At 46.0% G+C, this 27,057-nt stretch overlaps 1 protein-coding gene and 1 pseudogene across 5 annotated transcripts in view; one reads left to right on the forward strand and one right to left on the reverse strand.

Moving 5' to 3' along the window:
• Doa (CDC like kinase darkener of apricot) overlaps positions 1 to 27,057 on the forward strand; it is an 87,833-nt gene that overhangs the window by 37,296 nt on the left and 23,480 nt on the right. For 3 of the 5 annotated variants that reach the window (XM_050185248.3, XM_050185252.3, XM_050185254.3), the window contains 3 exons: positions 9,189 to 9,302; positions 9,355 to 9,454; positions 26,054 to 26,517. In XM_050185248.3, the coding sequence (XP_050041205.1) occupies positions 9,189 to 9,302; positions 9,355 to 9,454; positions 26,054 to 26,517 (678 nt within the window). The remainder of the gene's footprint in view (positions 1 to 9,188; positions 9,303 to 9,354; positions 9,455 to 26,053; positions 26,518 to 27,057) is intronic. The other 2 variants (XM_050185250.3, XM_050185253.3) reach the window with 1 other exon arrangement.
• LOC140217072 (piggyBac transposable element-derived protein 4-like) lies at positions 196 to 8,569 on the reverse strand (annotated as a pseudogene).

Here is a 27,057-nt window from a genome sequence, read left to right on the forward strand (position 1 = left end):
AAGTCTGCTAAGTGACCTGACAAAGAAAAAGAAGCAGAAGGTCATTAGAGACTTCTTCTTCAAGAAATAAATGCTTTTTACGTACGTGTGCCTGAGGGAGTTCACCTCTGACTCTCTAACTCTTTCGCTACCAGGGGGAAAAGGGCAGTTTTTACTAGGTAGAAGGAAATATTTTTTGGCGGCTATGCACGAATGCCTCATTTACATTGTTTGGTATCAAAATGTAGCTAAAAGGAATTTCCTATTCAATAACATAAATGTTGCATCTATATTTATTACACAAATTAATGAAAAAATGTTTATAATGTAAAAATTTATACAGTGAGGATATCGCTCTGCTTGAAAAAGGTGCACAACTTTAAAAATATCAGGGGTAAAAGAATTTGAAGATATACATTTTGTAGCCTTATATGTTCTAAAGAAATAACACGTTTCAGAAAGTTTTTCGGAAGACTGTTCTTTCCACAAAAAAGAAAAGTTAGCATGGTTGAGTGGCATGCCATTCTCCAAAGCAGTCCCTTGTTGGGATGAAACAGAGATGCACACCACATGGCTCACAAAAAACTGCCGTCTTCATCTCTACTTTGTTTTTCTCATAGCAGAGCTTGCAGTTCCGCCGCTTTTCTTGCACCTGGGGCTTGTGCTCAGACTTCGGAGGAGGTGGAGGGTGACTAGGTCTGTCGTCCAACCCAAGAATCTGGTTTACCAGCTCAATTCGAAATGCAAGCTGGTCAAAGCCAGTCTTTCTGGAGAGCTCTATCACGGGGTGATACTCACTGTGTTCCTGGAAAAATGATGCTGTTGACGACAGCAATGTCAATGCAGTGGAAGAACAGAGTCTTCCACCACCTGACACACTTCATCAAGACATTATAGGAAGCAATAAGTTGAGCGGATTCGTCAACACCAAGCATGCCCTTATCATAGTCTTCTATCAAAAGCGGCTTCCTGGCGGGGAGCTTTGTCCATTGGTCTCCTCTCTTCACTTTTCGCATTGCAGTGACGTGATTGTTGGCAGTGTGTGCTGTGCTTATCATGTTTACAGCGCGCTTGTCTTTCCACTGCAAGTACAGCACATCACAGCACCGCAGCCAGCGAATGTCACCTTGAGTTGCTTTTTTCTCCCAAGTGGAGTATTTCAACTGGGAGGGAAATCCACGACGATCTTTGCGCTTTGTTCCGCTAGAGAGAGTCTTCCTTTCAAGGAGATGTTCAAAGAGGGAGGTGGACGTGTAGAAGTTGTCAAGGTAAACAATGTAGCCTTGATCCAAATATGCATCACAAAGGCGGGTTACGTCATAAGCCAGTCCCTTTGATCTTGGTGTTTCTCGCTTCCCGGTGTAAACACTGAATTGAACAGTATAGCCTGTTCTTGAGTCAGAGGACCCATTGCTGATACCCCCACTTGTGACCCCCTTGTCACGCATATACTGCCGAATTCTCGATCGTCCTTTTGATTTAACCATTCGTTCGTCCATGCACAAATTTCGGTATGGCTGGGAAAGCTGACCTGACATGTCATTCATATGCTGCAGTAAATGTGCGATCCTATGCAGCTTGCCATTGCGGACAGGGTCAGTCTTCTCCGGGTCCATGACACTAAGAAAAACAAGGAACGAAAAAGATCGTCTCCTGGGCATATTGTTTGGAGGAATGAGGCCCGAAAATAACTCCGAGGTATTCCAGTATAGATGGAGGCGAGGTAGTTCCACAATTCCCATGTATATCAGGATTCCGATGCATTGCATTACTTCACCCGGACTGAAATTTTTCCATGAGCCGTCCTTTTCTGCATAAGTCTGCGTCTCTAAAATATGCGTCCACGCATATTTGTGTTTTCGCAGATAACGTTGATTAGCTCTGCTGTGAAAAATAGTTGAAAGACATCGATGGCCCGTGTGAAGTGCTGCCCCGCCAACTTCGACCCCCTGGTTTCTTCTCGGAAAAAACTGCACGCGCTTTACAGCCGCTGGCAGGGAATCGTGTCCGTATGACGTTGAGACTCTGAAAATACATAATATAGCTGTGAGTACATGCTCCACTGCCCATAACTATTTATTAGTAATCGAAATGTGCGCCGCACATAGAACTGACACTCACCCACTGGATGTTCCGGCTTGATTTGATGCATCCTCGTCCTCGGTCTGCAAGGCCTTATTGCCCATCTATCAGAGGCTTTCTGATAAGAGGCTATGGCAGCGATGCCAACGGGGCAAGACCCAGAACAATAATAAGTGCTTGCACTCAATGATATGGGCACTTGCGCCAAAGGAGCGGCATGCCTCGTTCGCTATTGAAGCGACCATAGCCGAAGCGGTCCTGAAATTCAACGCAGGAAATGCAAGAAGCTCTACAGGCATACTAAAGGAGCTTGGCCTCAACCGTGACATTCGAGATGTCAGCGCCATTTATCGCTACAGGTGGGAAATAGCCGCAACGACGGCGTATGGCCTCTGAGATCCGAAAATATCGTCGGCCAACTAGAATTGTAGACAATGTGTGCTGCTTAGCGTACACTACACTATAGCGTATAGCGTATGCTAAACTAAAACTGTCTAGTGACCCCATGGACTTAATGTGTAAACACAACCCATATTTCAGAGAACCACTCTCTACATTCGATTATCTGTACTTCGTCCGTGACTTCCCCCTTTGCATAGCTCCCAAGGCTTTCTTTAATTCTTCCGGCGTTAGTTGTGCGATGTCAAATTCCTCTAGACTATTCTCTCTTCCATTATCGTCGTGGGTGCCACTGGCATTGTATAAATTTCTATAGAACTCCTCAGCCGCTGCAACTATCTCATCCATATTAGTAATGATATTGCGGTCTTTGTCTCTTAACGCATACATCTGATTCTTGCCTATTCCTAGTGTCTTCTTCATTGTTTTTAGGCTTCCTCCATTCCTGAGAGCATGTTCAATTCTATTCATATTATACTTCCTTATGTCAGCTGTCTTACGCTTGTTGATTAACTTGGGAAGTTATACCAGTTCTATTCTAGCTGTAGGGTTACAGGCTTTCATGCATTCGAGTTTCTTAATCAGATCTTTCGTCTCCTGTGATAGCTTACTAGTATCCTGTCTATCCAAGTTACCACTGACTTCTATTGCACGCTCCTTAATGATGCCCACCAGATTATCGTTCATGTTTTAAACACTAAGGTCCTCTTCCCGAGTTAAAGCCGAATACCTGTTCTGTAGCTTGATCTGGAATTCCTCTATTTTCCCTCTTACCACACATTGGAACAGGATAGGGGGGGGGATGAAAGATGGGTAGGAGAGAGAGAGCACATAGCACAGCACACACATCGTCGGTTACAGTCCGTCACTCTTGCGTGGTATGTGACATCACTGTCACAGCCGCTTGTCCAAGCCCGTCTCTTTCGAGAACCGAAGTAGCCCCTTCGTCGCCTTCAGCTGCAATGTTTTCTGTTGGCGACATGTGAAAATCGTTTCAGCTGACAATAGTCTATTGTCAAGGTGTGCCAGAATGGACGCCAGGGACTTTCTCTAAACATTAAATTCAGGACAGTCGCACATAATGTGTTCTAGCATCTCCTCGTAAAGACAGTCATTGCAGAGAGCGTTGTCGGCCATTCCAATGCGAAATGAGTAAGATTTCGTGAATGCCACCCCTAGCCATAAGCGATAAAGCAGTGGCCTCTCTTCGGCGGAGTCCAGTTGGCATACTTAGATGCATCAAAGAGGGAAGGTGGCATTGACGATTGCTCCGGTTGGTCTGGCTGCTTGGTGTGCACCATAGAGAGAGCGTGATCTCCTGTGCAAGCACTCGAAGTCTGCTGGCTGCGTCGGACCGTGAAAATGCTATAACCGCTTCCTGTATGTCTTCAAAAGCCGCCTGAGCGGCATTATCGGCGTCTTCGTTTCCTATGACGCCGCAGTGACTTGGCAGCCACTGAAACGTCACGTGGTGTCCTTTCTCATGTGATGTATGGAGTAGGCATCTAATATCGAATACCAGCTGTTTGTATGGCCTGCAACGCAGAGCTGATAGCACAGATTGTAGGGCTACCTTTGAGTCACTGAAGATCGACCATTGTCGAGGTGGTTCCCGATTGACGAAACAGTGCAGCGCGAAGAGCAGCTAGTTCCGCAGATGTCGATGTCGTTGGGTGGTCACTCATAGAGCTCATGGTAATAGCTCTTACTGGGACAAAGGTCTCTGCTTCTTCTCGTGCCTTCTTCTCTGCTTCTTCTCGTGCTGGATGTTTGTGGAACCATCAGTATGGATGTGTTCACTGTCCGGGTACCTCTCGTGCAGAAGCTGAGACAGTTGTTTCAGCACAGGCGACGACAGCTCAGACTTTTTCCTGATTCCTGGTACACTGAGATATACTGTGGGGCTAAGGCACCAGGGGGGTATTGATGGCTTAGATGCAGCGGTGAAGCCCGAGGGAAGTTTGCCGTTGTACTTGACGATAGTTTTAGAGAATGATGCTTGGTGCCTGTAGGTAGTGTTGTAGGTTGTGTTGTAGGTGCCTGTAGGTAGTGTTGCAAGGTGCTGATAGGGGGCACGTGAAAAATGTCTGATGTGCGTTCTCAGGGCTTCCCCCGTAATGCGAGTTTGCATTGGATGGTCCCAAGTAATCGCAGTAGTTGCCTCTGTTGACGTGCATCTGGGCAAAGCAAGGCAAACTCTGAGTGCTTGAGCTTGTGCTGCCTGCAGAACACGAATATTTGTCTTGTAGGTGTTGTTCAGTACAGGTAGAGTATATCTTAAAAAGACAGAGAAAGAGAGCTCTGTAGAGTTTCAGCATTGCGTCTACTGATATCCCCCACGTCTTTCCTGTCAAGTATTTAAACAACTGGGAAGTTGCTGTCAGGCACCGTTTCATGTAGGTCACGTGCGGGCTCCAACAGTTACGCCAATAGCTACGCCAAGAAATCTGTGGGTTCCGACATAGGAAATGGTCCGCCCATTGATTGAGATGACATAACGCGTCATTGGTTTGCGAGTAAATGCCACTAGTGCGCAATTTTCTAGTGATATGCTGAGACCTTGTTTACACAAGTAGCTTGCTGTCAAAGTTGCTGCACTTTGAAGCTGCGCACGTATCTGAGGACGTGCTGAAGTCCAGACACAGATGTCGTCTGCGTATATTGAAATCTTGATGGTAGTTGGCAAGTATTCAGCAAGTTCAACAAGAGCGAGGTTGAATAGCGTCGGGCTGAGAGCACCACCTTGAGGAACGCCCCTGCTGGTATAGCGTCTCGTAGTTGGGCCATCGTCAGTTAACACAAAGAATGATCTTGCAGATAGGTAACTTGCAATCCACAAAAAGGCTTGACCACCTAGGCGAACTGTTGCAAGAGTGTCGAGAATGGCCTCGTGTAATACGTTATCGTATGCTCCTATCACATCTAAGAATAAAGCTGCAGATAAATGCTTACGGGACCTTTCATGCTGCACATATGAAACGAGATCAACTACATTGTCGATGGAAGAGCGTTTACGTCGGAAACAAGCCATGGAATTCGGATAAATCTTCTAGTGTTCAAGGTACCATTCCAGGCGGCCAAGGATCATCCGTTCCATTATCTTTCCTACACAGCTGGCCAGCGTTATTGGGCGATAAGAGGTGAGCTCTAGTGGGGATTTGCCCTGCTTCAAGAGTGGTACCAGGCGGCTTGCTTTCTATTCGTCAGGAACATTTCCCTCCTGCCATGCGGAGTTGTAAAGACTAAATTCTCTCCGTGCGGATTCTCCGAGATAGCACAAGGCTTGGTATGATATACCATCTGGACCCGGAGATGAAGAGCGTCTGCAGTAAGCTAGTGCCGCCTCGAGCTCCTCCATTGTGAAAAAAAAGGTCCGTGTGGTGCACGGCCTGCGTTGCCTTCCGGAACAGTGTTTTCCATTCAAGGCGCTCGCGCTTTTCCAAGGGCGACAAGACATCGATGTCGCAGAAGACTTTTGTACGCGGATGGCAGACTAAGCGACTCGTCCAGATCCTCGAGCCCGAGGTTATGTCCCCCATTCTCGTGACTGCTCGGATCTCTTGAAGATGATATAAATGCAGCCAAGGCGAAAGTGAAAAATATCAAACGTCCACTCATCATGAGCATGCTTCATGCTGACTGCTTTGGCAGTGTCCCCTCGAGCCGCCAACCATGGAAGGTGGGCCTACGTGTGCAACGAACGATGGTTTCACGATGCTAACACACCAAAGATGACACAGGCCAGAACTCAACATGGCGGCACTAGCGATGTGATGCGAATGTTTGAGAGTATGGCTAGAGTAAATCTTCACTGTTTGACAAATCACATTACCGCTAAATATTAAAACATTTTTGCTAGGTAAAAAAGTACCTATGGGGCACCGTGGTTGTGTGGCAGGTTTCCTTCTATTGACGAGTGGTGCACGCTGTGTGCTAGAGTAATTGCTTTTCTGCTCGGAAAGTAGATGTGCGATCTCCTTTCCCACAAAGGAACTTTGCCTTAACTCTTTTAGGACTGCCCAAAAGAAGGCAATTTTTATACATGCTTGAAAATATTTTTATTCAATGAAAATTTTGCATTATCTTGTTGAAACGTGAATCAAAATGAAGCTAAGTGGTTGGACTTTTATTGTAGAAAAATTGAAATGACTAAACATTATACATCATAGAAAAAATAAGATCTCAAAATACAAATTTTCTCAAGTAAACAAAAAAAGCTGGAAATTTTTGCATATGAAAGTAAAAAGCAGCACTAAAAAAATTTCAGAATATACAGAATGTGCTACAATACCTCTATGATAACTTTGAGGCGAAAAAAACTTTGCAGGCTTATGTGCATTTTTGGGTGTGTGTGTGATATCTCGCACCACTGCTCACCACTCCTGTGCACACTCTCTGTGCCACTCAAGGAAGCAGTTCCGTGAAGCATTGAAGCACAAATGTGTGTTGCAGTCACTGCAGAAAACGGTAGTTTTCACCTCATTTTTTGTTTTTTGATAGCATAGCTTATAATATTTGTCTTCACTTTTTGGGGCTTGTGAAGTGGAGGCTTTGCAAGTGGTGGTGGAGGAGGACGAGTTTGCTTGGCTCCTTCAAGATGAAGAAGCAGTTGCACCAATTCCTCCCTGAAAGCTAAATGGTCAAAGGAAGCATTTCTGGCCAGCTCAAGGACTTCTGGATGTAATTTGATATTCTTGGACTAGTATAAAACTATTCGTGCATGCAATGTCGATGCAGTGGAAGAAGAGTCTTCCACCAGCGGACGCTATGCATCAGTACATTGTAGTAGCCAATCATCTGATCTGACTTATAATTAGCAAAGGCTTTGGGATAGAAATTTGGGTCCAGGTACTTCCACTTGTCTTCTTTTTGCAGTGACTGTCTCGTTAGCTGTGTGCATCATGCTCATCATGTTTACTACACGTCAGTCTTTCCATTGTAGATAGATAATTTCTTGGTCGTGCAACCATCTAATTTCACCTCGTTGAGCTTTCTTTTCCCAGCGTGCATCTTTCAATTCAGCAGGGAATCCTCGGGGATCTTCTCGCGTAGTCCCTCAAGCCAATGTTTTCTGATCGAGGAGGTGACTGAACAGGTGTGTGGAGGTGTAAAAGCTATCCATACATATTTTGTAGCCCTGATCAAAGTATTCGGCACACAGCTGGCAAACTACATCAAAAGCCAAACTGTGGGGCCCTGGCTGCTCATGCTTGCCTGTGTATACAGCAAAATTCACTGTATACCCGGTATCAGAGTCTGCAAGGACCCACAGCTTGTATTGGTTGCTTTTTAACCAATAAATAACCACAGCTTGGTTATTTTATCCTTGATATACTGCCGTATCCCTGATCTCCCTTTCGACTTTACCATGCGCTCATCCACAGAGAGGTCTCGATGAGGCTGAAAGAGCTTTGCCGACACTTTGTTCATGTGCTGCAGAAGCCACCACACGAAGCGAAGCTTTCTTTTTGACAGCTGGGTTACATTGTCCAAGTCAGCGACATGTAGCATTGCAAGCAGTGCTATAAAGCGATGCTGCGGCATAATTCGTGGTGGCAGCAGACCACTATAGATGCTTCCCACATTCCAGTACAGCTTGATTCGTGCTGTTGTCAAGATGCCCATGTAGATTATGAGGCCAACGAACTTCATCATTTCACTTGTAGTCACCTCTTCCCAAGACCCATCGCGACAGGCATGAGTGGGCTTCTCTAAGATCTCCATGTAAGCATATTTATTGGTGTTTTCACAAATAGTTCGGATTACTTCGGCCAAGAAAAAAAGGAAAGAGAAGTGCAGGGCGGTGAGGAATCTCTTTGTGGTGCTTCGGAGTGCCACACCCACATCTTCGGTCGCCTGGGAGAAAACTGAATACGCTTCTGCCGCAGGGGCAGGATGTCGTTCCCTTAGGTTGTGGATACCCTACCAAACACAGAAAAATAACGAGAACATATAGTGATCCCGCGTAAGTACTCAAGAGCGAGCGGAAAGTGCAACTATATACTCACCTTCGGACACTAGTTGACGGTCCAGGTGATCGCGATGCTGGATCACTCTCTGAACTGAAATCAGAGCTTGAGAACTCATCTTGGGACTCCTCGCTGCTCATTGGATCAGAAAAATCCGCAGTCGAAGCAGCTGAATCACGCGACAGACGCTTCTTTCTTTGTGCGGCCTGACGCGACGTCGACGCCGTGCTTCTCAATCTCTGCCGCTGCGCCCAAGATTAAAATCTCTTCTACGTTGCCGCCTGCCGCGAGAGAGGCGAACTACACAAAAACGAAAACTGCAGGTGTGCAGCGACCCCACTAGATGACGATATGTGTTCCAACGTGAAAATTTCGCACTTGAGAGCGCGCGCAATTTGATTGTGCATTTTTGTACGATATCCGGACCGCTGTCCTGAAAGAGTCAAGGGAGGTACTCCTTTATCGTGTGTCATTGTGCTTGAACGCCTTTCTGGTAGATGTCCCCTTACCTAAAGGACTTTAGAGTGCCCGTGTTTCAGGGGTATTAGATATTGTTGATACTTTCCTAATTAAAAAATAATGGAATGGTCAGTACTAGGCTTTATGTGTGATTGCAATCCCCTTGCCGCTGTGCATACTAGCAAGCCTCTGATCACGGCGGTAGATGTATTTGAGAGCATCTTGTTATTGTACTAATTGTTGAACTTCATTTCTTGCCCTGTGTAAGGGGATGGGAACTGTGTGTGTTGTCCACTGCAGGGAGCAGACAATGGCATTGAAAATAATCAAGAATGTGGAGAAGTACCGTGAGGCAGCACGCCTGGAGATCAATGTCCTTGAGAGGCTTGCCAAGTGGGACCCATCGGGCAAACAGTGAGTGTGTTGTGTCCCCTCAGCAGTTGGTGTGGTGTCATGTGACTTGTAGATCTTGCAGCTTGTGCGTCAAGATGCTGGACTGGTTTGACTACCATGGTCACATGTGCCTGGCCTTTGAGATGCTTGGCCTCAGTGTCTTCGACTTCCTGGTGAGTCACGAGTTGCATGCAAGCAGCTTTTTGGTAAGAGTGGTTGTGTCCACCATGTTTCCTTTGGCGTAGCTGCAAGGTGGCTGTAGAAAGGTGCTTACTGATTGTCGCTGGGCTCTCAAAAAATGCAACCACCACCTTTTTCTAAACCTGCTGTGTTCTCATAAATTGGTCATGTCACGCTGACAGCTTATCGCACTTTTGTGTATATTCATCCTAGGGTACTCCCCACCACGGTGGCTAGCGGAGGAAATGCTGCCTAATTCTCTGGGTTGACCCCTTTGAGGGGGCATCCAGCAATTAGAATGCAGCTGAGACCACTTATAACGTAATCACTTATAATGCAGAACCAGCTATGATGCAGCCTTTTCTGACTCCCATTTATCTTCCCATAGAACTCTATGTATACTGTGGTCTCCTTGCTACGCTCACGGCGCGCATGCTCTGATATCGAGTGCGCCGGACACTCGGCAAGGGAGACCTTAGCGAGGCTCTTTAGAAGCAACGAAGAACATTAAGCTGGGATTCGATACAAACACAAGTTTAAACAACACATCCAAATCTAAATCTAATTAAGAGACAAAACATGGACAAATGGTCGTCGGTGGCTGCTAACGGCCCACCGTGACAGAGAACAAAGAACACAGCCGTGAGAGGCTGGCTCTCCTTCAGTCAGCACCCACCATCGCGCACCCCCACTGCAGAGGAAATGGAAACAAAAAGAAACAGAACAGACGGGGGCACGATCGGAAGACGCTGCCTCAGGAAATTGAGAAGACGGAAGAATGCGTGCACCTGCCGAGGCCGGGACCCCGACGAGCCGAAGTAACTATTGGCCGGTGGCAGACCAAGGGGGCTGGCGGCGGCAGAGAACAGGTACGCACGCACCTTCCGATGCCCCGGTGTGGTCTCTCCTCAGGCCCCGTCTTGTGCGCTCATACCCGGAGTGCAAGCAAGCAGGGCCCGAATCCCGCCAAAATGTCGGTCAGTGGGTGAATCCCATTGACCTTCCCGTAGGTGGGATGACAGCCGAGTGACAGTGTTATATTATCCGCTGCCACCCTGTCCAGGCAGGGAGGAGAGGGACACGGAGCCCCCGGAAATGCAAAGCAGCGGCTCCACACAACTGCTGCGAGCGCCCGAAATCCCACATCCCTCCCCCCTTAAATCGCCCCTACCAATGGAAGTCTGGTGACTCCAGTGCTGGCAAAAAAAATAAATAAAAAATAAATAAATAGTCATTACAATGCATACGGTAGTGCGCGCCGATGGACGCGCCACTGGTGGCGGCTTTGCGCATAACACGCGGGAGAGGAGCCAGCCGCGCACCGTAGTTTGTTGTGTCGTTGATAGTGCTTCTCTATCTTGTCACGTTTTTACAGCAAAATGGGCAACAGCAATGTCGAAGAATTGCAATGAAAGGAAGATGTAAGTTGTAAGATGGAAAACAGTGTAAATTAAAATCGTTGTTAGAAACCCAGTTCTCAGAAATACAAATAAACGAGAAAGAGTGATCAAGACTGGTGATAACGTTACCAATGTCATCATGATTCCTCCTAAGGCTTCGAGTGTTAAGGGGGGACGCGGGTTTTAGATCGCGAAAAATGGCCAGAAAACCGATTTTTTGAAAATCACATTTTCAGTTTCTATAACCCTTTTTCTGTGTGATACCCAAATATCATCCCTGTAAACCACCTAGAAGTGCTCTAAAAAATTCGTTTCATTAGCCAAGGTGGCGAAAAATCTCGCGGAAATCAAGAAAGAACAGCGTTTTTCACGCCACAATATCTCCGGAACGGCGCGACCGAGCGCCGCCATCTTGGTCTCGTTGGAAAGCGCATTTCTCCGTCTTCAAATTTGTCGCTTCAGCGATCTCCTCCATACAGAAACAAGCGCACAAAAAGCAAATGATTGAAGGTCGTGCCGGAGTCTGCGATTGGCCGCGCCCGCCACGTGACTCCAGCGCGGTTCGCCATTGGTCCGGCGCTCGCGTCGTCTGCTCGGCTCTTTGCACCTCGCGAGTTTGGTGTCTCCACTCGCCGTAATCTCGACGTGTCAAAACGGGCGCTACGCGGACATCGCAGTAGCGTGGCCGATCCCTACGCTTGTGGACGTTTCAGACTCGCGGCTAAGCATTCCGAGCGTCGGCGACGCGGACTTCGCGACCAAGATTCACGCGCAGAATCCTCGGACATGCGGCTAAGCCTTTCAGCACTCGGTGTTTCGAATTCGTGACAAATTCGTATCGCGCACGCAATCCTCGGAAACGCGGCTAAACATTTCGCGCATAGGGAGCCTCCGACTCGGCGATCATGCACATCGTGCGCGGACTTCTCGGACCGTCACCTAATCATTTTGTGCATCGGCGCCTCCGACTGCGCGAACCAGCGCATCGAGTGTCGACTCCTCGAGCCGGCGGCTAGGAATTTCACGCGTCGACACGTAGGACTGCGCGAATGAGCGCGTCGAGTGTCGACTCCTCGAGCCCGCGACTAGGCATTTCGCGCGTCGGCTCCTGGTATCTGCAGCTATGCATTTCGCACATCGGCACTTCGGACTTGCAACCAAGCACATTGCGCGTTCACTCTATTATCATATTGTCACGATAGCTCGTAACAATATCTATCATACCACCCCTTCATTAAGAGAACCTCATCATGAGCTCTGTTCACTAGGCCCCTTGGGCTGGTACACACCTGGCTGCAGAAGTGATCGAGGCATCATACAAAAATAAAATTCTGGAAAGCACCTAGCAGCTGCATATCTATCACTGACTCTCTGTTCCTAAGTTCCACAGCCACTGTCAGGTGAAGATGACTTGGAAGGCTACTTACACTCAGAGCCTTCATTCAGTAACATGGTCAATTATACCAAATGAAAAAATGCCTCACTGAATGTAATGGAGACTGCTATCAATCAGGCAGCCTGCATGTACAACACTGGAACTATATTCATGCCCACACAGAGTTCTACCCTTCGGTTTGAAACCCAGGCACCATGCTCTTTGTAGAGCATGGTGCCTAATAAAGTTTCTTGTGCTAGTTCAGTGGCCAGTGTGCTATTATTCTGAGAGTGTGCAGTCACACATTTAGTATGGCCATTCTTACAAAACATAGAGCTTCAAAACGGTGCCATTTGTATTGCTGTAGATTCACTTCAGCAAAAGCTACATTTGTTTGAAACTTCAAATGCGTTTATTTCAGTTCGATGTTTTTGCACACTGTACTCCGCCTTACGGGTGTTTTCTCTGGGTTGTTCTTGGCCAAAAATGACAAGGGTGGTGTAATTTTATTCGTATTGAAATGATCTGGGGGGTGATGCTATTTTTATTAGTCTTGCGCCGTCATGAAAATTACATTCAGGTATAGTAATCGCTGCTAATTAGAAAAAAATTTTCATAATAAATGCAAGATTGTTTTCTTGTGCACAAAATGCTTCCAAATGAATAAAAATAGCATCACCCCCTACAGTAGGTCTTTAGCAATGGTGTCATGCATTTAGTTTTTGGTTTAGCAAGACGGAATCATCAAAAATCCCCGTAACGAGTTTGAAATTAATTTGACTTCAGACCTCAATATTTTTTGAACTGCTACAGCTATCAGAAATCTAATTACAGATCTGAAATCAGCACGAAAAATTACCCCAGTCAGTGGAGTTTATTAAAGATTCACCCAAAAATAAGAAAAAAATTTTTAAGACCCACCTCCCCCCTTAAAATGGATCAGTGATAGATTATTACTCGAAAGTTGATACTTAAACCTTTCCGGGTACATCAAAGACATGACAGGTTAAGGTGCACAGGCGCACGGAAAAGATTAATGAAAGACGGTTAAGTGAAGGTGCGCAGGTCAGCCTCAGATGAAATGCGGAATACTTTGCTGTCACTGGTCTTGCGAGCTTTAATGAGGCAAGTATGTCCACAGGAACTGCCAGTTGTTATCCTCTTTTAGGGTGAGTGCCTTCGCGAAAAGCCTCTCCTTGTTGGGAGTTGAATGGTCATTTCCAAAGACTGGAGCTGGGGGTGGAGAGGAGCCTGAGATACCAATTTGGTTGGTTTGTAGGTGGACCTTTTGCGCTTTGCGTAGGGAATTCGTTTTTCTTGTCATGGCAGCAGAAGCAGACAATTAAGATTTTTTCGCCAGTCTTTGTAGGCACACAATGTACGGTGTCTAGGTCAGAGGGCGAAACAGAACGCTCAATCATGTTGCCCATTAAGGGGGGACGTGGGTCCTAAACATTTTTTTCTTATTTTTGGGTGAATCTTTAATAAACTCCACTGTCTGGGGTAATTTTTCGTGCTGATTTCAGATCTGTAATTAGATTTCTGATAGCTGTAGCAGTTCAAAAAATATTGAGGTCTGAAATCAAATTAATTTCAAACTCGTTACGGGGCTTTGTGATGATTCCGTCTTGCTAAACCAAAAACTAAATGCATGACACCATTGCTAAAGAGCTACTGTAGGCGGTGATGCTATTTTTATTCATTTGGAAGCATTTTGCGGACAAGAAAACAATCTTGCATTTATTATGAACATTTTTTTCTAATTAGCAGCGATTACTATACCTGAATGTAATTTTCATGACGGTGCAAGAGTAATAAAAATAGCATCACCCCCCAGATCATTTCAATACGAATAAAATTACACCACCCTTGTCATTTTTGGCCAAAAACAACCCAGAAAAAACAGCCGTAAGGCGGAGTACAGTGTGCAAAAACATCAAACTGAAATAAACGCATTTGAAGTTTCAAACAAATGTAGCTTTTGCTGAAGTGAATCTACAGCAATACAAATGGCACCATTTTGAAGCTCTATGTTTTGTAAGAATGGCCATACTAAATGTGTGACTGCACACTCTCAAAATAATAGCACACTGGCCACTGAACTAGCACAAGAAATTTTATTAGGCACCATGCTCTGCAAAGAGCATGGTGCCTGGGTTTGGTGCCTGAGCATGGTGCCTGGGCTCTGTGTGGGCATGAATATAGTTCCAGTGTTGTACATGCAGGCTGCCTGATTGATAGCAGTCTCCATTACAATCAGCGAGGTTTTTTTTTTATTGGTAGAATTTACCATGTTACTGAATGAAGGCTCTGAGTGTAAGTAGCCTTCCAAGTCATCTTCACCTGACAGTGGCTGAGGAACTTAGGATCAGAGAGCCAGTGATAGATATGCAGCTGCTAGGTGCTTTCCAGAATTTTACTTTTGTATGATGCCTCGATCACTTCGGCAGCCAGGTGTGTGCCAGCCCAAGGGGCCTAGTGAACAGAGCTCATGATGAGGTTCTCTTTATGAAGGGGTGGTATGATAGATATTGTTACGAGCTATCGTGACAATATGATAATAGAGTGAACGCGCAATGTGCTTGGTTGCGAGTCCGAAGCGCCGATGTGCGAAATGCATAGCTGCAGATACAAGAAGCCGACGCGCGAAATGCCTAGTCGCGGGCTCGAGGAGTCGACCCTCGATGCGCTTATTCGCGCAGTCCCGAGGTGTCGACACTCGACGCGCTCATTCGCGCAGTCCTACGTGCCGACGCGCGAAATTCCTAGCTGCGGGCTCGAGGAGTCGACACTCGATGCGCTTGTTCGCGCAGTCGGAGGCGCTGATGCACAAAATGATTAGGTGACGGTGCGAGAAGTCTGCGCGCGATGTGCATGATCGCCGAGTCGGAGACTCCCTATGCGCGAAATGTTTAGCCGCGTTTCCGAAGATTGCTTGCGCGATACGAATTTGTCACGAATTCGAAACACCGAGTGCTGAAAAGCCTAGCCGCATGTCCGAGGATTCCGCATGTGAATCTTGGTCGCGAAGTCCACGTCGCCGATGCTCGGAATGCTTAGCCGCGACTCTGAAACGTCCACAAGCGTAGGGATCGGCCACGCTACAGCGATGTCCGCGTAGCGCCCGTTTTGACAAGTCGAGATTACGGCGAGTGGAGATATCAAACTCGCGAGGTGCCAAGAGCCGAGCAGACGACGCGAGCGCCGAACCAATGGCGAACCGTGCTGGAGTCACGTGGCGGGCGCGGCCAATCGCAGACTCCGCCACGACCTTCAGTCATTTGCTTTTTGTGCGCTTGTTTCTGTATGGAGGAGACCGTTGAAGCGGCAAATTTGAAGACTGAGAAATGCGCTTTCCAATGAGACCAAGATGGCGGCGCTCGGTTGTGCCGTTCTGGAGATATTGTGGCCTGAAAAACGCTTTTCTTTCTTGATTTTCGCGATATTTTTCGCCACCTTGGCTTATAAAACGAATTTTTAGAGCACTTCTAGGTGGTTTACAGGGATGATATTTGGGTATCAGATAGAAAAAGGGTTATAGAAACTGAAAATGCGATTTTCAAGAAATAGATTTTTTTGGCCATTTTTCACGATGTAAAACCCGCGTCCCCCCTTAACTTGAGAATCACGACACAGTCTTCCCCATTGGTGGACAGGACACCTTTAATCTCGACATTACTCGTTCGAGAATACTGTTTGAGATGGGCAACTTTCTTTTCAAGCTCATTATTGCGTGCTATCAGGGCTCTGTTCGCTGCAAGCAGCTCGCCCTATTTCGTCATCAATTCATCGAAGAGGCTGCTCAGGTGCTTGACACTCGCACTGAGGATAATATGCTGGTTCAAGCCTTCGCTGGAGAGTTGATCCTTGATTTTCGACGCTAGGTCGCTTACCAAGGTCTCCATCTTTGCATTGAACAATCAATGCAAACAACTTTTTTTGCTAGTTCCGCGTTTGAGGGCACCCTTCAGCACAAGACAATGAACTGTGCAACGGTTGGGGCTAGAATAAAATGTTACGAGTCATGCAAAGAAAGTGTAACCAACATGGGAACAGATTGCAGGAGAATTAGACGCTGTTCAGACTGCCGCAACTGCCACTACCAAATGAAGACTCGTGCCTTGCAGTCTCTATAGTTTGTCCCGGGAGCAGAGCATGCAGACGCAGCCGGTTGTAACGTGCCCCACACTAGGTGGCGCTGCTGGTGAAGGTAGCCACGGAAGCACGTAGAAATAAGCCTGGGAACAGATCGCAGAATTAGACTGCCGCAACTGCCACTACCAAAAAGAAAAATAATGAGAATCAAGCCCACGACCTTTGTTCTTAATGGCGGCCAAGTTAATTAAGGCACTGTTTATTAAGATTAAGGCATGGGAACCCACGAGCCAACATGGAAGATATGGGCAAACCGGCCATATCTCAAAGTTGGATTCCAGATCATATCGTGAAGGTCGAGAGTCGGGACCCATTACCCTTATTGTTAATTAAGGTCAAGTTAATTAAGTGTGTGTCCCATACTCTCTTGTCCGGTGTAAGTCTTTATGTTGTTTCTAAACATTATGGAAAACCTCTAACTTGCCCAATCTGCCGTTCTGCGCAAAGCAGCCTCACTCTTGGGCCTTCTCGTCTTACGTCGGCAGTACTGTCCCAAAGATTTTTTCTAAGCGGTCTGGTTGCTGCTGAAAAATCCTCAGAAATTGATATCTTGCTTCTGTTCAACTTAAAACTGTTATTTAGCTCCTTGACTTTCTCGCGGTGGTCAAATAATTTCAGAATTAATGGCCGGTCAGTCGGATTTCCTCCCTCGCAATCTATGAATTCTTTCTACTCATGGTACTTCACATCCAGTTTCTTCTGAAACAAATCAACTACTTTTTCTCTGAGAGATACTGACATTTCCTCAGTGCTCTCAGGAATGCCAAATATGACAAGATTATTCTGTCTGCCTCTGTCCTTGAGGTCAGCTAACTTTCTTTAGTAGAAAATTTTGAATTGTTCTTTCCATATGTCATTTCTGTGCGAATTTCTGTCGCTATTGCCGCAGACATGTTCTTGCTGCCGTGAAGCCACACTTCAAGGCTGAAATTTGCATATAATCAGCACTCTGACGTCACTGCAAAATATTTTGAATTTTTGGTGGGGATACATGCGCAAAAATATGGTAATCCAATAAAATGGTGCCACAGAATAAATACAGTTAGCATAAACATTGCTCATTTTCTTTTGTGCATTGCTGAAAAAAATATTCCTAGCCTGTTGCCAGCATGGCCACAATTCACTGAGAGAGAGAGAAACAAGCTTGAATGATATGCTGGAGATGTTAGCCTGGGTGTTTGCCAGACGTGCTACTTCAGGTGCTGGGTGAGAATTACAATATACAGTGCGGTCAACTTGTAACGATATCAAGAACGAAAAATCGGATCGTTATAACCAATCATCGTTATGTCTAGACTGCTGAAAAGAAAGCTGCCGAGCATACCTTTGTAGCTCCGAAACCAAATTTGCCACTTACAGTAAAAAATTGACGTAGAAAGTAGGCTGTGAAAAATGAAACGTTTGTACCTCTAAACAGCATGTCGAGTGTTAGCCGTGCTGAAATAGTAAGAAATCTGCACTTGTTTCACGTTCACAACTGTGGTGTGCATCGCGTCCAGTGGCTGCATGAACACTGGCGGCTATAATGTAGTCAGCATGAAATCAACGAGTGACTCTGTCAACGACAGGGTACTTTGCGGGAACATTGGAGTCGGTGTCAGACGGGCCACTGTCAATCTCCTCACTGCCGCTGCTGTCATCGCCTCTGTCGCACAACGCTGCCGTCTGTCGCAACAATAATCGCCCCTTTGGAGATGCTTTGCAGAACGAGGCAGCGCTATCAGCACTTGGAAACTCCTCCATCGAAACACTTATTTTATCGCCAGTAACGACCTACACCCAGAGTTCGGTAATGATGGCAACATGGCGGTTGCCACCGTGTCGGTTTCACACATGGGGGTTTGGCCTGGAGCACAAAGCCTGCCTTTCCATTGATTGGCGTAGTCACTGGTTCTAGCATTCATGATCGTGGTGCTCGCGGTTTTCAGAATCGTCAGTATTGACTGCAAGAGCTTGTACTTTTAAGTCTTGCAAAATTTGCAGCTTCGTCTCGAGCGACAGCTTTCCGCTTTGTTGGCGAACCTTCCGCTCCTCCTTCGGTGCATTTCTACGCTTGCTGAGGAACGCTTTTTCTTTTCTTATCTCTTTGGATGCTCACCGATGGCGCAGATGCACAGCAGCTGGCGCCATCTTGTGGCAAGCTGCGCCAACTTGCGATGCTTTCCGTCGCTTTCGAAATCGGTGTGCTGGCAAACGCGCTGCGTGGTAATGGCAGCACATACGAACATGCGTAGGCTGACTTTTCATTCCGTCTCAGTTTAGGGGAACTTGGCAATGCAAATTGAAGATTATTCTGCATGGAAAACGCCACCCAAACGGCAAAATTTCGATCGTTACATCCGATATGTGGTGAAGAACATGTCGTTACATATGGTTTTTTCTTCTCATAGTCCTAATGCATAAGTTGATACTCTGAAGTTAACTCATCGTTATAACTGATATATTGCTATATGTGGTGTCGTTATAAGTGGACTGCATTGTGTACAGTGATAAACATTCAACACACAGTCGTGCAGTCACACACACACACACACACGCGCTATAGAGATATGTACAAAGTTTCGTTAAGGGCTTGTGGCCTGCAAGAACGTGAGCAGAGCTTTCGTGGCGCTTAAAGGGAAGCTGAAGAGTCTGTCGAATTCAATAAGACGCTCATATATGGATGCGGGAACCTTATAAACCATGAAGGTAAAATTTTGGGGGGGATTTTTCACTTAGGAGCGACGCAATCGTCGGTTAAAATTGCGCTGTAGCTCCGCCCCCCGTCGAGCGCCGCGCGCTGCTGCTGACGCTGACGTTGCGAGCGGAGACCGGAAACGGCGGCGTAGTGACGTCAACACTAGTGTTCCGCTCCTTCGCAGCCTCCGCGACCGTGCCTGACCGAGCTTATTTCTGCGTACGTGCCGTCCTAATCTGCTTCGCTCGACCCTACATTCCTTTATTTGTGTGTATATAGGAGTGGTAGTTGACGTGCGCAGCATCAATTGAACTTGTAGGCCGATCATGCCGGCGTTCTGTGCAGCCTACGTTTGCACGAACACCAGCGGCCGCGACGATGTTCCGATGTTCCATTAGTTCCTGCAAGACAAGAAGCTTTCAGCTAAGTGGGAGGCTGCTGTAAAGCGAAACAACTTCAAGCGCTCAAGAACAACAGTGTTGTGCTCTAACCACTTCTGTGACGATTACTACCGGAGTTTATCAATAATGCGTGCTTTGGGTTCTCCTAAAAAAAAAAATAGCACGCTGAACGGAAGGTGCATGTTTCGCCCACCCTTGACGCAGGTTTCATCGCCAAGCGCCGCGAATTTTCTATTCGCACGTGTGTTGTGAAACAGCCTGCATGCAGCTACCATAACGCAGTGCAAGCGTAAAGTTTGCAGGTGTTGGAAAGCCTGCTCACGCCAAGACGCAGCACTCCCCCTTCTCTCGCACAGATAAGAAACCGACCATCTCACGTAACCGACGGAATTCGCCGGTTACGAGTAGCGTGCGGATGGCGCGCTGATGAAGGTTCTATACTACACGTGCTACAACAGCCGGTAAACTTTTCCCGCGTTTAAACCGTCTATGTAGATTGCCAACAGCTTTGGGGCAGCGCACAAATGCTGAAGATTGCATCACTGCTTACGTTCTACGAGGAGGCATGCAGGAACATAACACTACAGTTGTTTGCCCGGAAACGTACTCACTGGAACGCTGAATGCAGCTTAGCAAAAAGCATACTCGCCAAAGAACATTTCCAACACAAGGAGATGCTAACACTTCGCCTTCGTTCGCGTGAAAAGCAGTGCTTGCACCAGCATTTTTTGCTTATTGGAGAGGCCGGCTCTTCGCAATCGGCTCGTACATGTAGTATGTACAAGTATGTACGTACGTGTAGTATGTACAAGTATAAACCCCTTACAAGTGATCTTGCGACAGCGCTACAAGCGAGGCGATGGCTGTCGCGTTCACTCGTCGTCTGCAAGCCGACGAGTATTGCCACGTAACCTCAACTGATGAGAAGCCCAACCATAGCTTTTGTCCCCACGGCCCTTATTCATGGTGCAAATATAATGCAGCAATTGAAAAGAATGAGCCCCCCCCCCCCAAAAAAAAAGCAGATACAATCTGCCATATGCTGTAAGCAATGCACTGCGGCCAGTGTATGAGCGCCTCTCTGATAAGAAGCTCTTGCAGAGGTGCCAGAGAGTGAAGACGCAAAATGCCAATGAATCGCTGCACTCGATCATTTGGAGCCTGGCGCCAAAAGAAAAGAATGCATCACTGTTTGCTGTTGAGGCTGCCGTGGCAGAAGCTGTTATGCGGTTTAACCTCGGAAGCCACCAGTCTAGCTCGCACATACTCAGTGAGCTGCACGTGCAACAAGCTTGCGCAGGCAGTAGGCGAGCATCCGAGAAAGACAGCCGCCGTATGGCCAACGCAGACAGACAGCGCACATCGGCAGCATTCCAGGAAGCCGTCAAGAAGAAACGCAAAGAAAAGCCTGCTTCGGACTATTCTCCAGGAGCATTCTGATTCATTGTAGTAGTGAATTCTATGATTTTGTCCCATAAAAAGTATTTTTCACATTGCTAAATGTTTTTTGCGTTTTTCTCAGATCATGATTTTTGCAGGCGCGAAGATTTGAGATGTGCACTGTGTCTCTGCTAGTTCTTCGATTTGCACGATTCTTTTTTTTCCTGAATGCTAAACAGTCGGAGAGTACAAGAAAACTATAATATAAGTATGTTAGTGCAATGCAACTTTTTCAAATGTTGCAAGAAGTAACAACAAAATATTTTCTTCCAAAGTTGCTAATTCAAATTTTGATAACTTTGGCTAATATGTAGATAGAGATACAAAACTTTATATGTGCACTCTTCAAACATTCAAAAACATACCCAGTTAATTTTAGGTCTCTCAGTACAATAAATTTCTTGAAAGTCGCATCCCAAATTTATAATACTAAGGATTGCATAACTTTCTTTTCATTAAACATAGAAAAAAAACTGATTACATATTTACAATCAGCTCACTAAACTGAATATATGCTGTAAGTTTCAACTCTCTAGAGTTAATAACAATAAAGTTCTGCTCGTGCACCAGGTCCCCCTTAATGCACAGGTGGTGCTTTGCCATGGGCCGAGAATGTGCTGTAGTACCAAGCTCAAGTCCTGTTGAAGGTGCAGTGCTGCCTTCAAAGAGTCTTTTTTTTTTTCTCTCTTTCTCGCACATATATGCAGCAGTCGCACAGAACATGTTGCAGGTCTTCAGGGACATAGATTCAGAGCACATTGGCAAGTCCGCGGGTTGAATCACGTTGAGTCTTGTGCGGTGAAGGCACGCTCGGTCTTGTCTATTGAGGCCTCTTAGCATGCAAAAGTGACACGATGGATCCATTTTGTATAGGGGTCCGTACTGGTAGCTAGCATCTGCCCAGAGGGAATGCTGGAGATGCCAAGCGTGTCGCTGTGTCTTTTCTCGAGAAAGGTATCTGGACCATTTCTCTCGAAGTGTCATGTCCAGCTTTGGCAGCATGGTCAGCTTGGCAATGTTGACGTTTGGGGTACCAGTAGCAGTGCTCGTTTGCAAAAAACAGCATGTGATTACCGCCACACTTTCTCCAACACTTGCCGGGGCCTTTACCATGTTTCTCTTTACCATGATCTTGCACGACGAGGGCACAAGAGCCTCCGATTGGCTGTCTGAGCTAGCGCTGTGGGCCAGCCAGGATAATATTTTGCAGGGAGGTGTCGCCGACGGCCGACGTAGTGCGGATCATGGCAGGGAAAGTGGGTGGATGGAGCAGCGCTGTCGGGCTAAACTACTTTCGGCATGTGGTGACAGGTTTACCCGCCACTGCAAGGGAAAGCCAACTTCGGAGGCACTTTTGCGCCGCTTGACGTTCGATATAGTGGGAGTCACTGGTAATTTTGTTCGATGTAAGCGTAATCTTTGCTATATATACTCATTGGAACTATACCGCGTTCAGAAATTGTTCAATATACAGGATTATTTGATGTAAATGGGTTAGATATAGTCGACTGTAATCGTCATCAATCTTGCCTACATTCCCTTTCTCTAACGCTGTGCGCACAGTACTTCCAGGTCACAAACGGCATGTGCATCGTCAGCGGGAGATGGCATTGTCTACAGGAACATAGTGAGCGCAAAATTTTCAGGAAAGGAAACACAAGCCAGGCACTTGACTATTGTTGTGTGACAAGATAAACCCTAGAGGATGTGAACTTTACCAGTATAGCAGTGCAGTGCAGTATTTAATGGTGGTGGCATCAGGATACATACTGAGATGGGGTAAAAGTGAAGTAAAAAGATTGCCTTAAGTATTTGTCGAAGCAACAAAGACGAGAACTGGTGCATGCATTTTGAAAGTAAAATGTGCTTTAAAAATTAAATTATGGGGTTTTACATGCCAGAGCCACGATCTGATTATGAGACACGTCGTAGTGGGGGACTCCAAAAATTTAGGCCATCTGGGGTTCTTTAACGTTCACCTAAATCTAAGTACGCTGGTGTTTTCGCAATACGGCTACCATGGCCGGGATTCGATCCTGCGACCTCGTGCTCAGCAGCCCAACACCATAACCACTGAGCAACCATGGCGGGTTAAAATGTGCTTTCTACAGCGCCGAGCACATAACAGAAATGCTGGAAGTGCTTGTTTTGCATATATCGGTACGGGAAGGGGTGCTGGCTGCAAGTGGCTACGCTTTGTGTTCTGGTTTACTTGAATCTATATTGCCTAATAATGGCTAATGACTAATAAATGGCTAATAATGACGGGAGATATTAATTTACCCCACATAAACTGGAAAACTCTCGCCCGGACACACAGAAGTCTCGAGTGCTGAAAAACCACTGGGAATTATGATTTATCATACTTTACGGCAAATTGTTGAAGAAAATAGATGAAACACTTGATATTCTAAGTCGTTGTTGGACCTTGTGTTCCTATCTTGCAAAATAGCTGCTAATAGTGTGTCAGTCGAACCAGGGATATCGGACCACAAAATGATATCCGTCGATATACCAATCGATATACTCAGTCGCCGGCGGTCACCTGCTTTTAAACTTATAAAAAGACAATGCACGGGCAGACAATACAACAATAGATAACTTAAGTCTATCATTTAGTGAATTTGAACTTGTGCCATCTAGCTGATATGTAGAAGAATTGTGGCAACATTTCAAGGGAATCGTCAAATATTGCATAAATAAATTTATTCCTACCAGCATTAACAAAAACAAAGCAGCGTAGCCCATGGATAACTCTGGAAATAATACACATAAAATGCAAAAATAAACAAAAGCCAGCCCAGGTGTCCAATTTGCGTGCTCAACTAAAATTAGCGTTACGGGACTCTAATAAGAAAAAGTACTTTAACGTACCGCTTCCTTGGTTCCTGAAGTCTTCGCCACAAATGTTTTGGATGCACTTAAGGGACAAAAAAGAAGAGATACACCAGATAAAAAGCGGATCTCCAATGATCACGGAAAAGATGCAAATAGCAGACTGCTGCAATGTATTCTTCCATTCAATATTTAAGAAGACGAGAACAGAGTGAGGAAACAAAGACCACAGTGAATTGGGCGCCTGCGCAATGCGCTCACTAGAACTCGCTCAGGCAGGTATATTTTAGCAATTGCTCACACTTGATACCAAGAAAGCAAGCGGGCCAGACGGGATCCCAAGTGAACTTTACGGTGATATGCCGAATGAGTGTCATTTTACCTAACAATAATCTTCAGAAAATTCTTGGAAACCAGTTCACTACCTCAATATTGGTGCAGCGCTGTTGTGATTCCGGTTTTTAAATCCAGCAGTCGAAGTCAAGTTAGCAACTATTGTCCCATATCACTTACTTCTGTGATTTGTAAGCTTATAGAGCATGCAGCAGCAAAGCATATTCTTTTCCTTGAAGCCAATAACTTTCTTTTTGTCACAACATGGATTCCGAAGCGAATTATCCACTATTTCGCAACTCATTGAGACGGTTCATGATTTTTATCTAGCCTTGGATGCCTTCAAACAAATTGACGTCATCTGCATACGCATTGTAAGTTGCTTTTTAAAATTCAGAACGCAGGTATTGCTCCAGACATTGTGAACTGGATGTCAGCCTACTTGAGTGGTCGTTTACAATCCGTCCGCATTGAAAACATCATGTCTCATCCACTAGAAGTCTTGTCTGGGGTTCCACAAGGGTCAGTATTGTGGCCGTTATTCTTCTTGATTTATATCAATGATATTTCCAGTGTTCTGGAACCACCTGCTAAAATAAAACTTTTTGCCAACGATTATTTGCTTTATTCTACACTGGCAGATAAAAGCGACCAAAGGAAAGTTAATCGAATTAATTAAACTTTGGAGGCATCGATAAACAATGCCTCCAAGGTTTACATGACTGGTGCGTAAAATGGGGAATGGCAAGTTACTCGAAATCGACAATTGCTCATATAACAAGAAAGAAAACCGGGCTTTCCTTTGAGTATAAAATTGGTGACAACTCTTTGTTGAACGTACATAGCTTTAGGTACTTCGGGGTGATCATTCATCGTGAGTAGTGCTGGCGCGCCTCCAGGTGGAGGAGGCCTGCTCAAGGGCTTACAGCAGACTGTTCTTTTTGAGAAATAAGTTGCAGCATGCACCAGCACATTTGAAGCTCATTGCGTACAAAACATTTGTTCGCCCGGTCTTGAAGTACGCCTCCCCAGTTTGGAGCCCTCACCAACTGTACTTGCGAGACAAACGTGAAAAAATTCAGAGAACTGCTGTGCGTTTTGTTTGTTCGCGTTATCGGAGAGCCGATTCTGTAACGCACATGTTGAAATGTTGCGGCTTGGAACTGCTAGAAACACGACGAGAAAAAACAACTAATTAAATTGTTTTTCCAGATAACCAGAAATCAAATAAGAATAAACAAAGAAACATACTTTTGCCCCCCTCTAAAACATAGTGCGCGTTTCAACCACAGTGCTAGTATAGAGTTTTATAAAACACGCCTTGATGGTTTTCAATGCTCATTCTTTCCTTCGTGTATTAATATATGGAATGGCCTTCCGGACTGCACTGTAACAGCACGAAATGTTAAAGAATTTTATACTCAACTAGAATTGTATTACAGGCGACGGGATAATTAAGAATTGATCATGCTTACTGTTATTCTTGTATTTCTAACAGACCTTACACGTGTTCATCCTCTCTGTAATTTGTGTTTGACAATGCTGTATAATGTTCTATTGCCGGTGCTGAAATTGATCTTTTTATTCGACATTTTCTCTGTAATGGCCTTCAAGTGAGGGCTACAGTATTCCTAAATAAAAGAAAAAGATTGAAGCATTGTTGGGGACATTAGCTGTGTGACTGAATGTTGCAGAAATTTTTGCTCTCCACTGCATGAATTAAGGTCGCCAACGATGCTCACACTTTATTTAGTCTCTATAATTGCGGACAGAAGTCCCGGAAGTACCCAGTGTAGGAATGTTTTTACGGTGCCAGCCACATGGTTCACCTTCATTCATAGCGCACCTTCGAGCACCATTACCGGCTACCTATATTAGACGCCCATGGGGATTTCCAAAATCATTGAATTAAATGAAAAAAGTGGCTGGGTGGAAGCTCTTAGTGTGCCCCCCCCCCTCTTCGCTGGTTTGTGCAGAAGGACAACCACTACCAGCCGTACCCGATCGAGCAGGTGCGGCACATTGGCTACCAGCTCTGTTACTCAGTCATGTTCCTGCACGAAAAGCAGCTGACGCATACTGACCTCAAGCCAGAGAACATTCTGTTTGTCAACTCGGACTATGACATCAGCTACAATGCCAAGAAGAAGCGTGACGTGCGACGTGTCAAGGACACAAGCATTCGATTGATTGACTTTGGGTCGGCAACCTTTGACGAAGAGCACCATTCGACCATCGTGTCCACCCGGCACTACCGAGCGCCCGAGGTGATCCTGGAACTGGGCTGGAGCCAGAGCTGCGACGTGTGGAGCGTCGGCTGCATCCTGTTTGAGCTGTACTTGGGTGTCACGCTGTTCCAGACACACGACAACCGCGAACACTTGGCCATGATGGAGCGCATCCTGGGCCCGCTTCCTTATCGCATGTGCCGCAAGACCAAGTGAGTGTCTCTTCGGGGGGCTTCTTGTCCGGCAACGGTTGGGGCTGGGTTTCGCACGGGCTTTCCACGGCTTGAGTGGAAAGCCCGCGGACTTTACCTGTACGGCAAGGTCCGCCTGACACGGGAGTGAAACGTGCAGAGAGGATGTAAGCAATGGTGGCACATTTATGGAAAGGCCAACAAAGACATCGTATCAGAGCAGGCAGAATATTTTCACCACCTATAACTAGGCTTGAGTCATAATTGGAAAACTATTAGTGAACTACAGTTAGGAGGTCAGTGACCTTGAAAGTATTAATCCCTTCAGGCATCACTTCATTGTTTTGCATATCTCGAGTCCTTGGAATCAAGAAAAGCTTCAGAACGGATTAAGAATTATTGAGTCTTGACAAGCTTACAGAATCTGGGCTTCATGCGAGAACTCTCTCCAGGGAGGGCAGAGATGAGTGTCCAGCATACTTGAATAATATGCTTGCATGATAGCATACTGACTCCCAGTCTCCCAATTCGGCTTACCAGAACACTTTGCATATACGAGTG

Source organism: Dermacentor andersoni, chromosome 4 (genome assembly GCF_023375885.2).
Source record: "Dermacentor andersoni chromosome 4, qqDerAnde1_hic_scaffold, whole genome shotgun sequence".
Taxonomy (NCBI): Eukaryota; Metazoa; Arthropoda; class Arachnida; order Ixodida; family Ixodidae; genus Dermacentor; species Dermacentor andersoni.